Here is a 17,713-nt window from a genome sequence, read left to right on the forward strand (position 1 = left end):
GACCAAACTTCAATTTCAGTTTTCAATTCTCTCCATCTTTATAGAATACTGATTAATTTTATAAGAGAAAAAGATTGTTTATTAAAAAGTAACAATGAAGCGACAGTACAAAAACATCAATGTATTGATAGCAAACTCAAATGTCCTTTATTCAGTGTCTCATTCTTAGCCTAAAAAGCCAGCTTCCAAAGCAAAAAAGGAACAAAAAATTGGGGGGATTTTGGACTTTCTCCTAATAAATGTTTCTCCCACCTACTGTATATCTATGCTACTTATGTAATATAGTGGGTATTTATTTTTATGTTAGATAGATAAATGTCAAAAATTAGAGCACAAGGTTTATTAAAAAGAGATGTTGTAGGGGCTATATTTATCACAAAGCTCAGAACCATCAGACATGGTAACAGAACGCATAGGTCATGTAGAGTATAGCAGTAACTTTCTGGTCTTTTTGAAAACTGCTCAACACACCACTATACAGTCGTATAGCTGTCCAATTTGCTCTTGATGTAAGGCAACACATGCAAAAGTAGTCACTGAATTTAAAGATACAGCTTTCATAAGTAGCCATTACTACCCAGAACCACAACTCAGTCAAACACCACAAAGAAAATTTGTACTACGTGAAAAAAATACTCCTAAAAGATTGAAAACTTACCTCATCTCAGTTGTCAGTTCTGCACCAGTAGCATACATCTTCTCATTTGTTTGCTATGAGGGACCTACGCCTTCAGTTTCATCCTTAATACAAAACACTTATTGTTTCAATACATCATTCCTTATATCCCAGCTCTCAGTATTCCTTTGTCATTTCTGTTGACCACAGTAAGCCACTTAGGGGTAAGTATTCTACCCATAGGACAAAATTTGAGATCCAAATTCAGAGTCTATCAGGTACTTCAGAATACTAGTTTGATGAGTCTGAGCAATGAGTCCTTACAGAAGAGTCCAGTCCAGTCAGATGGATTCTGTGAGTGCAGTGAACTGGTCAAGTCTTAAACTTCCATATACTCCCAGTACCCCATACTCACAGCTACTCTACCTTCCCAAACACTACAAACCAAATACAAATCCTATATAAGTGTAGAAGTTAGTATTAGGCATGCATCATCTACCAATGTGATCTGTACAAATCTCAATGCTGCCTTAATTTCATTTTTATCGTTACAGATCATCTTTCAATGCAGGGACTTCAGAGGTTTGGGTGGTGTTGGTTCTTTGTTTTGTTGTTGGTGGTTTATTTTTATTTTTTTAAAATCACAAGCATTGGGAAGAAACTACAATTGAAGCCATAGTTTGAGTATAAATAATGACTCAGACAACTGTTTTTTATTTTCATTTTTGTTTTCACTGACTGAGAATGTAAATTGAACTTTAGTGCTATTGTGCTTTGTTCTCCCTCTCTGTGAAAATGTGTTCTGCATTAAAGTGCACGGATAAACTAGAACAGCTCCAAATATCACCCTTCAGCTTTTGTATAACACAAGAGCAAAGAAAAGATAGAGAATGTGGTTTTATGACCAACAGATGGTGTAATTGGTATCATAGATGTTTTTATGTCAGGGGGTCGTAGGTTCATTCTCCATCTGGAGCCTTCTCAGATCTGCTGTATAGCTAAATGATTAAAGAAGCCATATTGGGTCAAAAACACAATCACCTGCCTGAGGGTAAATGTATTGCTTTCTTGATCTTGCTGTTATACTACAGTTGCCTTCCATAATACCATTCTCAAGTCAATCAATGCAGCAGTTAGTATGAACAGGATTCAACAATATACTTAATATCAACTTGTTCATACCCTTCAAGACTCCAAATAATGTTTAACAAACCTCACGAAAATCTATTTTTGCCTACCTGAGCTATTTAACTTTGACTGTTAAATAATAGTAACAGGCCAAAACCCAGGGAAAAGAAGAAAAGTTTGCTGGACAGACCTTTAGAAATTCAGTTCTGATCAGTAGGCCAAGCTAGCTCACATGTTCCAGTCAGAATTAGAGACTTTTGTGTTCTGATGGTAAAAAGCACCATTAATACTCAATACAGTTGTTTTAGCTACAGTTTCTGAATTAGGATCAGAATATCCACAAAAACGCTCTAACCATATAGTAAAAGGGTCATATACAGAGTACTTGTCTAAAAGGGTGTCAGACAAAAAACAATAATTGGTACACATGATGAGGTCACCAGTTTACTTTTCTTATAGGGGTATTAGCAGCAGTAAGCGCATAAATTGAGTGAAACCACAACTTTAACAAAAAACAATACACTCGATTCCCTGATGTATTATTTCTACATCTTAGTTTTATCCTTACGCAATGCACCAAACTTGACTGGGATACCTCATGATTTGACTATGCTCTACAGTAGTACTGATGCCAGAAACCTTACCTGGCTAACACTGGAAATAAGTAAAATGTCTCTGTCTAACACTCATGCAAATTACCATATTTTCTCACCATTCCACTGCAAAACATGCTGTTACACTTCACAAACTCTGGAGTAAAGCAATCCTATGCCAGACAGAAACAGTGGTCCAGCATACGAACATTAAAGATAACAATACTTGTACAAATCTTAAGTTTTTCTCTATTGAGTTTCATATACTCACACATAAATAAACAGTAAATTCAAAATCTTTCTAAATTCAAAATCTTTCTGAATTCAAAACACTCCTATGAACTGTTTTAAGGATTTCCCTGTGGTAATGAGACATTGCTATTTATTAGTACTTTAATACAAGCTTTAACACAATTTTAAAACTAATGTTAAACACATTAATAATGAACTGGTTTATTTTCAAAATTTAAACGCAAACCCTACAGTTTTAAGTGAACGCAAATATGAGGACATATTGTCATCTAACTTCATCATTGACCTTGAAAGTTTCTCTTTGCCTGTATAACTGAACCAACAGCCTGCTAGACTTCTGCAATCACTTGCTGAAAATTTCCCTAATAAACACAAATTCCTGTGTCAGGCAGAATTCCAAAATCAGAAAGTTAAGGTGCAGATAACATGTGACATTATTTGTTCCTTTTTGCAGATCCCTAAACAACATATGTACAGCATACACACATGTACAGAATGCATTATAGACACTGTATATACACATACATTTATATAGTATCCATATTAATAAGCAACTTCTTTCTGAAGACAAATATAAAAGTCATCAGAAAGCAGTTGCTTATTAACAGCATGTGAAGTTTTAACTGCATATTCTTTAAAACATGTTCTTGCATAGATAGTGTTTGCATTATATGTGTTTATTGGTATAAGAAAAAAATGATATACAATAAAGGAACAATAAAAAAGTGTATTTTCTCTCTCACATACACAAAAAAGACCCACATACTTTTATTTCTTTTCACTTATCAGAAAGAGGGAAATATTTTCCTTTAACAATGAAAGCATTTTGTCTGCTGCAGAGCACTTTTCCTGATCTCCTCTACTATGGGATGGATAACAAATACCACATCAATGTAATAACATAAATTTACATTAATTTCTGTATAGTTGAGATATTTCAAGTGGATGCAGCATTTATGAACATAAATAACTGTAGCTGACTATACATATTTATGCTGGCCACCAAGAATATTGCCTAGACATTGTAATGCCTCTCAGAGGGAAACATCATCAACATAATTAGTCAACAGCTAAGAAAATTAGTCAACAGCCAAGAAAACAGTTTATTTTCTTGTTAAAGTAAGGTATTTTGTATGACTTCATGTAGCCTCTCATATATTGTGTTCCTTGGTTACTGCTCAGGAGCACCGCACAGCTTCATTTAAGTCTTGGAGAGCTCCCATACTGAAAACTCTACAAACAGGCAGAAAACTGCAAATAACGTGAATATATTGTAAGACTGTTGTGAAATGCAGCCAGATCCTCCTACGCTGAGAAACCTAGAGCTTGCTCTTGCGAGAACTACAGTAATTATCTCATAACGTCAAGGTACTTTCACAAGAAAAGTGGTAACAAGAGTACAGGACCCACGCCTGAATCTTTCGAGAAAACCTTAAACCCATTTAACTTCTGGATTCTTTTGGTAAGTACATGAGCATATGAAATAATCCATTGGTCTGGAAGTTGCTGTTCTAGGATCCACTGTAATGCAGATGTTTCAACGTTCTCTTTGCTATTAATGCCTGGCAAATGCAATAATGCTTTTAAAGAGTAAACATATATTGCGATAAATGTAAATAGTAAACAAGCAGGATTAATCAATGGCTTTTAAAGTTTATGTACTATTAAAGCGGCTATTGACAGAGCAGCTAGAACAGAAAGTCTGTCTGCACAGTGAAATTCTATGGCTCTATTTGTCTCCTCAAATCCATCACTACTGCCTTAATGGATGATAAACACACCAAGGTGTATACTAACAACCTAAGACTTCTGAGGCTACTCCTGTTTACCAGAAGTAAAGGATGGTGCCAGTCCCTTCATTCTCTGAGTAAGATGTTAAATTATTTGGATAGCATAAAACTTGTACAATGCCCATCAACAGTCCCATAATGAACTACCCCAAAGGCAAATTTTGCTGTTTTCTGTGACAACAAAAACTCCTTCAACAATGGGTTAACTACACATCTCTTGCCCCATTGGCGGCACAAAGAGTATCTGTAGACAAAACAGTACAATATGCTGAACCCTTTCTTTTTTAATGCTAAAGGTTGAAATAGCCCAAACTTGTTTGAACCTTGCCATTTAATACCAATTTTTAGCTCTGCTCAAGACTGTTTAGAGGTCCATTTTCTTTTTAACCTAGCTGTTTCCAACACTTTTAGTACAGCATAGGAAATGTATTCACAGAAAGATGTATAGATACATAATATATTCCCTTTGTCATCACACATTGTACTCTGCTTCCACATTGCCAACAATATATATAACTTTATTCATTTTCTAGTTTCTATAAGATTTCACGGCTGCACCTGATTTTGCTGTGAGGTCAGCCACTATCTGGCACTAGATCAGCCACAATAAGCCACTATCACACACTTAGGATTCTTTCCTTATGAACGCAACTTCTGATATACAGCAATTCCAAGTATTCAGAATCAAGCACACCATTCTCCAATGTGCATTGTTACTCCATAGACTTGGGTGGACAAACAATGGGTGGGCAACAATTCTGGTGATAATTAACTTCTGAAACCCATTATCATTATTAATGATAGGTAGGACCCTGCTGTCCATTTTTTTTCCATTGCATCACTTTATATTCTTACATCTTATTACTCTTAACAAGCACTTAATAAGCTCTTTATGCTTCATGTATTACTGTAATTATTATTTCCATTTTAAACCTGTAGCTCCAACATACCTGATACTGCAGCTGTGATATCTTACCTGTACTTAATTCTATGGTTTCAAAAAACAAATTACTAAGAAAACAACTCTTTCTGTGCTTAAAAAATGTCCACTGATAGCTGAGTAACTATACGGTTCTCCATACTTCAAATTGTTCTTTAAACCTCAAGTTAAAATATATTGTAAATTGCACATCATTCACCAGCAGAATCCAGTAATAGTTGAGCACAACTAACATGACTGCAACTGAGTAATTCCCTTTTCATTGGAATCATCACCTAATAAACGCAATTCATTTTTAAAGCCCATCATAATTAAAAACCCAATTTAAAGCAACCTTCTGCACATCCCTTGCCTTACACCTGGCAACAGGAACATGTCTCTACCTTCAGGAAATGTGGACATAATCACTAAAACATGGTCTATTGTACACCAAACACCTCACTGCTTAAGTAATTTTTAAACAACTAACAATGCATTTGTTTTTGGTGGCCATCCTGGAAAATGAGAAATTGGGAAGATGACTGGAAAACAAACGTACGTGAAATGACAGAAGACTTGAGAAACAAGACAGCAAATTTTTAACATGTTTAAGGTTTTACAAAGATCAAGCCTTTTTAACATCCATATTCTCAAGATAGCAATTTAGGTATAAACAAAGTCTTAAAAATTTGCTTATTAACAATAAGAAAAATAAGTACATCTCAATAAAACAATCCTCATATATCTATTGGCTTAACTTTTTCCTTTTTATACATGGATAACTCAGCAGATATTGCCAACACTGGTTACTATTTACTACTAATTCTTGATCAGGCATTGTAGCCTGTATCTATTTTGTATCTAAAGTTCATATTCACCATTTGCACAGAGGCAAAATTTCACTCAGTACAAACATGTTAAAGACAAATGAAGTCAGATAATAAAAACATTATCCTGAACAAAATTAAAACAAAAAAGTTAATACTCAAACTTAAAGCAATTGACTTTACAGAACAGCCATTTCATAATCTTATGTGAAAGAAAAAAATCCAAGCCAGTGAAAAATGATTACAGAAAGTCAAAGCAACTTCTCAGACTAGTATGAAGTGCTACTGTTATTTCACCTTTTTTATTCTTTCATTAGCATCATTAACATGTACTTACTGTAGTGCACTGAATTTAAATAATTTATCTTCCCCCCCCCAACATCTACTGATATATTATTCAGTATCATCAAAATACTTACTCCAATAGAAACCAAATTTTGAATTATGCAAGCATCAAGAATTATTGCCATTTAGTGGCAATGGTTGAGTTAGGCCAATACTTCAGAGCATCATTAGTTGTTCTTGCTAGAATATCTTTAAATGAAGTCAATTTTGACGCAGCACTGCTCCTGAGTATTGGACATCATTCTCATCATCTCCAATCTATTTATTTAATAGAAACAGCAGTTACATTACACCGGTACTAAGACCTGGTCCATACAAGAGATGCATACATATAGAGAACAAGCTTACAAGTTTGTAGTTCAAGAGATAGAAGTATGTATTTCATCTAGCACTTATATAATAAGTAGATCTCTTGAAGAGTTTATTTTACATGCCTTAAGTGTTCTTTCCTCCTAGATCTTAAATCTGCACAGCTATACTGTTTTCACTTTGGCTCTGCATCAAATGTATAATCCACTGGTTAACTATATTTCCAATGCTAATTAATGTTTTATTTCTGACTCCAGTACTTACTCACTGTTGCCAACACTGGCTCACTCCCCTATTGGAAAATACAGCTCAGGTACCCCAAGAATATCCAAAGCCAGGTGATAATTCCTTTAACATCAGGGGTAAAGACAAATATTATCCATGTAACACAACAGGCAAAGCTTCAGTATTCTCTTCTGTAAAGGTCCTTCAGAGCTGGGCATATTTCAGCTGGACTTAAGGGTTTGCCGATACATCAGATATTTCATACTGGGTCACAGCTAAACTGTATCTGGGCCAGTGTCTAGTTTCCCTGAGTACCTGCTACCTAAGAACTAGAAAGTGGTTGTGTATAGATCAGTCCTTCCCTGATAGGTACTTCCACCTTCCAGCAATCTGCAACTTAGCTGATTTATCATGTATGTGACTTTTATTACGCTTACTCTGGAATGACCTAGCACACACGGGACAGGAAACGAACATCTGAACAATCCATCACCAGCAAGACAGACTAAGTCCATTATCTTATTAGCATGGAAACTGCCAAAGAACATAAAAACACAACAAGAAACATTATCCAGACACTTCCTTTTATTGGGACACTGAAACAGTTTAATGCACAAACGCTTTGTGTTAGTTGTAAATATTTCCTCTGTTTAAGCAGCATTTACAGCTCATGTACAGTTCTCGAGTCATCTCAAGATGCAAGACACTTTTGCGGTAGCAACTTCATAGATCAGTGAATGCCAACACTCCACAACCCTGTTTAAAATAATAAAGTCCAGATGGAGTGACAGAAAGGAGACAGTACACCATTCTGTGCAGTGACTGGGATTATATTTCAAAAGTAGGAAAAAAAAAATCAAAATTGTCCAGCCATACCTCTACTTCTTTCTTAATACTTTCCTTATGCATTTCACCTCCTATCCAAAAATTACGATTACTATAATAAACAGAAAAAGGCATCTGTAGGTTTTCCTATAAAAACAATGAACTTATACAAATAACAATCAACTATTTTTTAAACATGCATGAAAAACAGATCACTTGGCTTTAAAAAATCACAGATATGTTTCCTCAAGCAAAAATACCTTCAAAGTATAAATTCTTTCCAGCCTATCCCAGTCCCTATATATTGCAAATAACTGCTTTCAACAGAACAATTTCAATAAATGACCACCTTATTACAGTTATAATGCATTCCTTCTCAACTACCACATAGTTGTCTTTAGTAAAAAAAAAAAAAGATATATAATATGATCCCCATTTATCATCCTGACGCTTCCATTCAGCTTAAACTCTGTTCCAAATACTTAGCAGGGTAAAATAAAAATAATGAAGAAGTTGAATTAAAATTAAGAATCCACATTTTTTTTTCCAATAGAAATGTTGATGTTCAGGATCAGGCCCTTATGCTCTGAATTCACTTCACAGTATCCTGCCGAACAGGTTTCCAGCAAGTTTCTAAGACCCCAACCTCACTCCAGTGTCTGAAGAAATGGGTGAAAAAGTCCCACTTCATCTAAGCAAAACCACAAAGCAACTAAAACAGGCTTGTTCATACATTTATCAGCCTAGAGCACTGAGAATTTAAGCACCTTAGCAGGCTTCCACTCTGATTTTCTAATGTCAAAAGTTTAACCAGAATCACCTGCTGTCTCCCTAACCCCAACCAACTTTTTTCCCCAGCCATTGTTCCCCTCATCTGTTTGCCATATCAAACAGGGACATTTATCAGAAGACTGAAAATGAAGAGGGCCAGACTTGCTTAAACTGACAAGGGATATCTCTCTCCACCAGCTACATTGCTTAAGCCTGTTAATTTCTCCCAGAGACCTGTCAGTAAAAAGCACATTAATAACAATACTTCAACTGCTATTAACAATAAGGCATCCGCTTTAGTGCGGTCTAAGTGCTGATTTCCTATATAATTATTAAAAACAAACTGTCAAAGGCAGTTTAACCAATGTTTTAATGCTGAGTATGTGTTTGCTAAATGAATCAGTGGTATCTTTTATCAATATACTTCAGCTTTTGCCTCATCAGAACAACTTAGTTATGGCTTTGAAATTGCCAGAAGTTCCACTCTGCTTCCTGCCAATTTAAGTGTTGCCACTTTATTTTAAAACAAACAACAAAAAAACAAAACCATAATAAAACCAATAAAATACATCTAAAGCTTATTGCTAGTTCCCAAGAGAACAACAAAAAAATTTCCCCCTATTTCCAGACAACCTAATAGAAAATGGAAGCAGTACAGATTCTGCAATCTCATATTCTAATGCTAATCATTTACATATTTACCTTCATAGGTTTACCTTAAACTTCAAAACAATTATGTTGCACTAGAATACAAGCAACTCATTTGTTCCCAGCCTGTAAGTCACAGGCTTGAGTTTATTTGAAAATTAAGTTTCGTATTATTAAACCAAAAATGGCTCACAATCTCAAAGTATAGTGGTAAGTTTTAATTTCCATCTCTCAAAATCTCTGAAGGCCCTGAGAAGGGTGATTGTTCTTGAGAAGGCACTTCAGTTCCAGCCTGTAAAACACAAACCAGCTTCCATTCTCACATTTTTGTCCTTTTAAGTTGTTGGTTTCTCACAGGCTTTTACTCACCGTTGAGAGAAAAACATAAATGTCAATGTAATAATAACATTCTTTCATGTTGAAATGAAGATTCCTCTACATTACATAGATAATGATTTGAATATTTCTAGTGCCAGCCACACCATTGACAAAAAAGCCCAAACAACTTTAGCAGTTTCATCTAAATGTACAGAGTTCAGAAAACCACTGCAAAGATGGAGTCGCTATCAACTGAAAGAGACAACATAAACTATAATCATCTGATGGAGAATATTCAACAAAATACAGTTGAATCATGCTAATTATGTGATACATAAAAATTTGAATCAAACATACAGTGTTTTATTTAAACAACGATCTTTCTTTTAAAATAGTACTGTAGTCCTTGTAGCAGCAACCAAAAAGGCACATAAGTACAAAACAACCCAAATGCAGATCAGACAGAATACAAAGTTGTTTTTTTAAACAGGCATTCTTAAAAAAAATGCTGAAATACATAGCTATAGTTTTATTTTATAAAAAGATACAGCTTACTGTCATCCTTCCTTACCAGTTTTCTCTGCTTCATGTTATGTTTCTATCCATTTGTGCTTACTGAAAATCCCAACAGCATAAATATCCAAATATTACTATCGAATTACATGGGGATTTTATGTGCACATATTGATTGTATTTCAGTAGTACTTGTACCATCTATTCTCTTACTAGCCGTCAGAGTGTTCCCTTCTAACACATAGCAGCTGTTTAGAGATATAACTTAGCACACAGCATTTTTGTGCTTCAAAGTTGTTTGAATAAGCTAGAATTCGGTTGCCATTTCAAAACTTTGGTTCATACTCCTTGTTGTTTATGCCTCCTCTTCAAGACTGGTGCAAAGGTCCCCTGACTGAACATACTGTAATTGAACTGTTATCAGTTTCACAACTTAGAAGTTTCAGTTTAGGTGTTTAAGTTAATAACAAGAAAAATCTCACTCATAATATTAAAAATGCATATATTTACATATGAAATACGGTAAGCAAACAGTGTTTAATATGAATTTACCTTTAGATAACTGAATATCTGGCCAGGCATTTTGAAAAACTGCTTCCAGAAACGGTTAGACAAAGATAAAAACAAATAAAAATTGAAGTTCCCTCTATAATTCAATATAAACGACTTAATACAGCACAAAATTATGTCTTGATATGTTATTCTCTCACTTTCAGCAGTATTAGGAACTTCCATTTTGAAAAAAGTAAATTTCTTTTAAATTTATTTGAAGCTCGTACATTCTGAGAATACTCTGAGAAAAATACACCTTTTAGATGTTTTGGGGAAAAACTGAATGATATCTCTGTCTGAAAACATTTAAGGGTTTGAAGGAATAAATTTAAGACTTCTTAAGATGAAACTTGGAAACAAGCCTGCATGCAACAGTCACATTCCATTTTAAGAAATTCTACAAAATGGTAATTTTTGAGTTGTAAGTACATTGTGTCATTCGCCATTTCTGAAATTCAGCATTCTACACCTCACTGCATTTTTAGCATTCCGGAACAATCTTGTTAGTCAGGCTTCAATGTCATCAGCAGATGAAATTGAGTATCTAAAGTGGAATTCACTATACAGTGTAAAACATTTATCCTTATAATCTGAGGAAAGACGAATTCAAAACCACAGGTTAATTCAGTACAGACTGCGCAGCTTCCTTAATAAGTGATGCAGCTTTGTCCAGTTCTTGTTCTGTTTGTTCCACAGTTACCACTACTCGAATACTAGAAAAAGAATACCAAAACATACACAGTATGCTTTAATCCTTGTCTTCAGTTTTAGGCTTTTGTTTTACTTATTTTAACTTATTAAAATTACTATCCCCAGGGAAAAGATTATGAATTCAAATTCAAACAGACACAAGGCACAAGATTAAATGAAAATAGACTACTTTCCATCCTGTCCTCCATACACATAAGCAGCAGAATAATTTTATTATCTTTTTACCTGCAGATGTGTAGTTCATGGAAATCCTGTCTGGTAAACAGGCAAAGATAGTGCCATGCTGATTGCAAAGATTCATGTAGTTTTGATATAGTTGTTATTTCAGGGTATTAGCATCCCGTAGCAGTCACTCAAAATTCATCCTCCCCCATTCTTTACACAACCAATTATTATATCCAGGCTATTAAACAAACCCCCCAGTATGGTATGAAAAGACATAAAGCATCACATCCCACAAAATGAAATAATACGTTGACTTTCTACTAACCTGGGTGAAGGAAGACATTTTTCTTCTTTCTCCAGATAGCGGGCCTGAGTTAATGCAATACCACTATTCATGCACTTCAGATGAAAGTACAGAAAGAAACAGGAGAAAACACAGAAGGTTGATTGTACATAACAAAATATAGCAGTCAATCTGGGAACTTCTGATGGTGTATACCCTTTTGATCGCTGACTACATATAACTAACGTTTATGAGTTGGATGTCAGAATAACTAACCTTTTGCAAAGGAATTTTTGAAGACTGTGCAAAAAGCATCTTTAATTTTAATACAGGATACACATATAAAACAGGAGAGGTTAGGCATAGCTTTTTTAGCTTTCCTCTACAAGTTATTAGATAAAATTGCTGCATTAAATAGGCTATCCAAACAAATTTAAATGTATTATCAAGCAAAATCAACTTCAGAGTTTGTTGTATAGTCTTGTTTACATGCCTCCTGAAATCTAGAATACCTTTAACAACCTCCATCTCTTTATACTGGAGAAAGAAAGACAATGTGAAGATAGAAAAAAATTATGATATAAAAAACATGGGATTCTTCACACACACACAAAAAAAGCATGTTCACTGACTCAAACAAGCAAAACTACAGAATGCTAGGTTAAAATAAATCAGCAGAACCAATGATAACATGGATTCCTTTGAATATCATAGATGTTTCCTAAGCAACTGTTTTATATGAACATTTTATTTTCTGAAGTTAAAAAGAAATATACATTTTTATCAAATATTACAAACCTGAATATCTGAAGTGAGAAATGATTAGAAGATGGTGTTTACTAGGCCTATAGTCAGTGAAGAAACTGGGTTTCTTGCAGCTTTCCTGCAAGGCATTCCAACAAAAGTTACCCAACAAGTCACTCTACCTATTTGCATTTCATTCATTATTCCCATTGAAAAGCAACAATATATTTTAATTGCTATGTTGACACTTACATAATCCACAACTCTCTTCAGTAACTTCACATCATTTTCTCGAGATCCACTGCTATCTTCCAACTGTAAGTGCAATGCTGGAGAAAATGATTCTCCCACTACTTTTAAGCCAGAAATCCTAAAATAAATAATGAAACTTTTAACGCACATACTAGTCGAACACAAGTTCAGAAGTTCTAGGCAGTGTGTGTTTCTCTTTTCCAGGTGGAGAGCTAAAAGAAAGAGCGAAGATTTCATAAAAAATAATACTACATTGTTTTGCATAAGGAATAGCTGTTCATTAGCAAAAGTAACATTCTCTGTACCAGTATACACAGTACAAAAATTAAACTGTATAAGGACATGCTTCCTCTTAACATTCTTCAAAAAAGTTATGCAATCCTGAAAACATTAGCTAACGTTTGAGTAAGATTATTTAAATTATAGTACTGAAACACTTTTTTTCCGATGCATCCATTTACTTTCCTCTAGCTGTTCTGTTCTGCAGGGTTTCTGCGTATTTCCCTAGCTTGGACTATTCATCATAAATTTACAATACTAATACAGGAAAAACATATGTGCACTTCAGTTTGCAAAAGGTAAAAGCAACAAAACTTACCAAATGAGTATATTCCCTAAGGAGTTTACTGAATGTAGTTGTAGCAAATTTGTGTAACAATAGCTAGCTCCTCCATTCCCAAAGAATTTTAAAACTGTGAAAGGATCCTTCCAAAGACGTAGGAGGACTGTTAGGGTTAGGGCATGTATTTTACTAATATAAACACAGTAGTTAACTCAAGTTTTTGAGTTTGTTAGCAAAATAAACAACAGCAAACCTTGCTACTCACTTATGTGAGATGAAGAAACAAGTTTAATTTTTGGCACAGCATTTGATTTTTATTTATTTCCTGTAGAAAAGCTTTAAAACATCTTCTGCTACTTAGTCAGAAGCTCCTCTAAAAAGTAGTTATTTTAACAGAATTACTCCCATGTCTGTATCTGGGGACAGCTGTTAATTAGTATCTTAGACTCTGACTGCTACAGTCCTGACATATCATATAATCATCCACAGAACTGAGTTACTTCCCTTCAAAAAACTATCCAGTTTAAGACAAGCACAGTATTAGCTTCTAATTATATACTAGACATCATTCTCCAATTGAAATAAATAAACTGTCCCCCCAAAGGATAAGTGAGAAAAGATGAGGAGGAAGCAGGCTTTTATCACTTCCATTCAAACTCTGCACATTTGCCCATACAACATGCTTTGTATTAGCTCCACATTTACTCATAGAGTCTTGCTTACAAGTTTCAAACTTAAGTTTAATCCAAAAACTACTTCTATAAGTTACAGCTAGAGAAAACTGAACTAGTCAATTGATCTATCCAATTTTTGAAGAAATCCAAGAGTTTAGCATCAGGTCTTCCAATGAAGGTACTTTAACATTCATATGAAGTATTAACTATTTTTTTCTGAATCTATGCCAAATTAAATTTAAACAAATATTTGAGAATCTAATTGCATGCACACTATAACTTTCCTGAAATCAAAATTCATTTTTCCATAAAAACACTGGAAAAATAAAGATTTCAAAAAAGAACAATTTCCACACAAGAAAAAAGAAAGTCTCAGTTTGAAGTAACACAGGAACAAAAGTAGTCTCCTGAACTCCAACACTCCTTTTAAGGCTAGTTCTGTATTAGTAAATTAAATATGTCTTGGACCATTTGCTGGCCCTGAGGCCAATGGGTAGGGAATGACTCACATACATACTTTTAAAAGTCTGAGTCTCCGACTCAGGGTGGCCACATCCCAACTGCCTATTGGGAATGTTTCCTGGCTCATACTAACTCCTGAACCGCATCCAGGAGTCATTTCAAAGAGTGCTGTTCAGCCTGGGCCAAATCCATGCCACAGACCATTCTAACAATATAACGGAAAAGACGAGCATGTTCCAGTGACCAGGGATGCCTCCCGACATGAATGTGCTGGTATGTAGGTAACCTCAGCGCGCTATCCCAGAGGGCATACCTTAAGGCTCCCTGCACCTCAGCCACCAGGCTGAGCTGCAGAACTGAATGGCAAGTCCAAGCTCTGAGCTGTAGGGAACTCTCCATGAAAAGTCTGTCCTAAAGCTGAAGGCCAAACGTTTCAGTCAGTTTTGCTAACAGAAAACTTAGATGGGGTCTCACTTAAAAAAAAAAAAAAATCAAGTGTCTCCAGAAGGGGAAATCTTAAAAAGAAAACTTGCTTTTCCTCAAAGAAAACTTGCTTCACTGAAAAATTCTCAGCCTGCTATAAGATACACCTTAAGTAATGAACTATTTAAGGGATACTGATTACTACTGTCACACTTTTTGAACAAGCAAAAAATTCTTTCCCCATTCCATCCCAACGCATGCCAACAGAGCTTCTTCATTTAAGACTCTAGACATTTTAAAAAAACAAGACAAATCCACATTATCTAAGATTACTTAGAAAGTCAGGATTATTTCTGCTGTATGTTAGCATCCCATCTCCTACAGCATTCTCTTATGCTATATAAACCACCATAGACAAATGTGCACTTAGTCACATGCTCTAAAATTTTGGGCAGACCTGTGCGGTGCCAGGAGTTGGACTTGATGATCCTTATGGGTCCCTTCCAACTTGGGATATTCTATGATTCTAATAAGAAAGTAATGCAATGAAGGATTCAGAAGAGTTCTTACATTTATTCCACAAACGAGCACTTGGCTTACACCCACAAGAAGCAAAACCAGTCATTCTTTTAGATTACAACACTAATGATTTTCCTCCCATTGTCCATTCAGAGACCAACATTTTTTGGAACATTAACCATGCACTGGTCCTTATACAGTCCTAAATTTTAAAGGCTAGTTACACTTTGGCTAAAAAAAAGTTTGTTTTTAATTTACTATTATCATTGTATTTGTTCTGTTATGAGAAAGGAGAAGAGCTACACATTCTTTTTCTCTTTCTTTGTGCACAATTCTACTGTCCCTCTGTTAAACCGTTAGCTCCACTCTGTCACGGGAAGAACACAAAGAACGGGAATCAAGCAGTAGCCATGGTTAGGCATGGGAGATGAATGTATTTAATGTAACAGCTTGACAACAAAGAAGCAAAACTCCTCTCGCAAAACTTTATCTCGTCTTTGAACTGTTGCACATTTTTTCTAGCATGGTTATTAAAAAAATACACAAGATCCTGCAAATATTAGTTCAAGTCTTCCCTCTGATATTGTTTTACACATTTATTGTTACCTGCTAAAGGGCTGTACAGTCACCTAGTATTGTCCTGCAAGTTCTTTTCTACTATGACTGAGAACTAACTTCCTTAGCTATTTTTTTTTCTGAATCTATTACCCCACTAGATTTCATAACACAGAAGTCTTATTAGTAGACACTTAGGCATTTTGCGTACTTGTTATTTTTGACTATATGATCACTTACAGAATTTAAGTGAAAAGGTAGAATAAACCACAGGATAAAAAAGTGTCAGCCGTGTCTTAACTGCCATTGTTTCACAGGGAATATTCACAAGTAAAAGGTTGATAAATTCTACTTGTGTGTCTTTTCTTCCTGTATTTTAAACATATTTATAATTACCACCTCAGAATAACAGGTAGAGAAAAACATTACAGTTACTCTCCTTTTAGCTCAGTCACAACATTCTATTACTAGCAAAGAAGAGACACTAATAGTTCTCAAATGCCTGCAAAACATTTCAAGCATAAGAGCATCTGGGTATCTTTGACTTCAAAGCCTAAGTATTTTAGACCCACGTTGAAACAAAACACAGCAAAAAGACTACCAGGATTATTTTATTGTAGGATTATGCCAAAGAAGTTGAAAGTAAGTGAAGTTCTAACATAAAACATGGGGTGGTCAGGAAACTCCTGTCAGAACAGAGATGCACAACAGGCAACTTGTACAGAATAAATGACCAACACTAAAAATAAATGAATAAAACCAGGTAGTATAATTAATAACAGATTTTTTAACTGTATTTTTCTTCGTTTCTGTAATACGTAAAGGAAAACTTTAAGAAAATTAACGATAAAATACTAAATAAAGCAACGACTCAGTACATCTTTTAAAACAGATCAGTCTTAAAGAGGATTTCAAAGAGAATCCTTATTTTTCAGATAAATTCTAGCAGTTTCCTGTATCCCTCCAGAATAATCAATACTTTGCTACTGTTTAGCATTCAAGTCTTATATGTAAGAACAATATTGTATTAAAGTTGATTGCAAGGCACTTTGAGTCATCTGAAAGTGTATCTGCTAAGCTACAACACAAACTACCATCATGACAAATTCTTTTACTTAGGTTGTTCCTTCAGTATGCTTCAAAACTTTGTACCATTGAGAGCTATCTCCTAAAGACTTAACTGTCTTAGGGCTTGTAAATGTCCCCACAAGAAATAAAGTATAATCTCTTTTCAATACTTGTAAATGGATTTTAAGAACTTGGAACCTTGATTTTAGTAGCGTAACAGAGAGAGCTGGAAAAGGAAGACCTTCCTTTAATGGACATATAATTTAAGTGTAAAAATAATCCCAGTCAAAGCATCTGTAAAATCAGAAACAGTTTTGGGCAAAGAAAGATCTTTAAAGTTGGGATTATACAGGCACATTCAAATCAACAACAACACTGCTCCCTCTCACTATATTACTACTCAAACCAAACAGAAAATACACTTACCCCTGTAAAGCCTTGTGCATATGTTCACATTTAGTCCGGAGAGTCTGAAAAATGTCTAGATAAAAAAAATATATATATCTTGTTTCTACTTTACATTTCTATCAGTGAAATATTAAAAAAATAGGGAAAGAAAATTAAAATATGATTTTTATTCTATATATATATATATACACACACACTATATATATATATATAGTGTATATATGTATGCATAAAAAGTACTAATTTTCTTCACTAC

General features: G+C 34.6%; 1 protein-coding gene across 2 annotated transcripts in view; it reads right to left on the minus strand.

Moving 5' to 3' along the window:
- Positions 1-7,571: 7,571 nt before the first annotated feature.
- The window catches only part of SPTLC1 (serine palmitoyltransferase long chain base subunit 1), a 33,386-nt gene continuing 23,244 nt past the window's right edge, over positions 7,572-17,713 (minus strand). Inside the window, exons 12-15 of one of the 2 annotated variants that reach the window (XM_080575134.1) lie at positions 17,476-17,530; positions 12,787-12,904; positions 11,833-11,906; positions 7,572-11,344 (exon numbers count right to left, since the gene is read on the minus strand). In XM_080575134.1, coding sequence (XP_080431260.1) covers positions 11,251-11,344; positions 11,833-11,906; positions 12,787-12,904; positions 17,476-17,530 — 341 coding nt within the window. In that variant the 3' untranslated portion in view covers positions 7,572-11,250. The other variant, XM_080575135.1, reaches the window with a different exon arrangement.

Source organism: Anser brachyrhynchus (assembly GCF_964034855.1).
Source record: "Anser brachyrhynchus genome assembly, chromosome: Z".
Classification (NCBI taxonomy): domain Eukaryota; kingdom Metazoa; phylum Chordata; class Aves; order Anseriformes; family Anatidae; genus Anser; species Anser brachyrhynchus.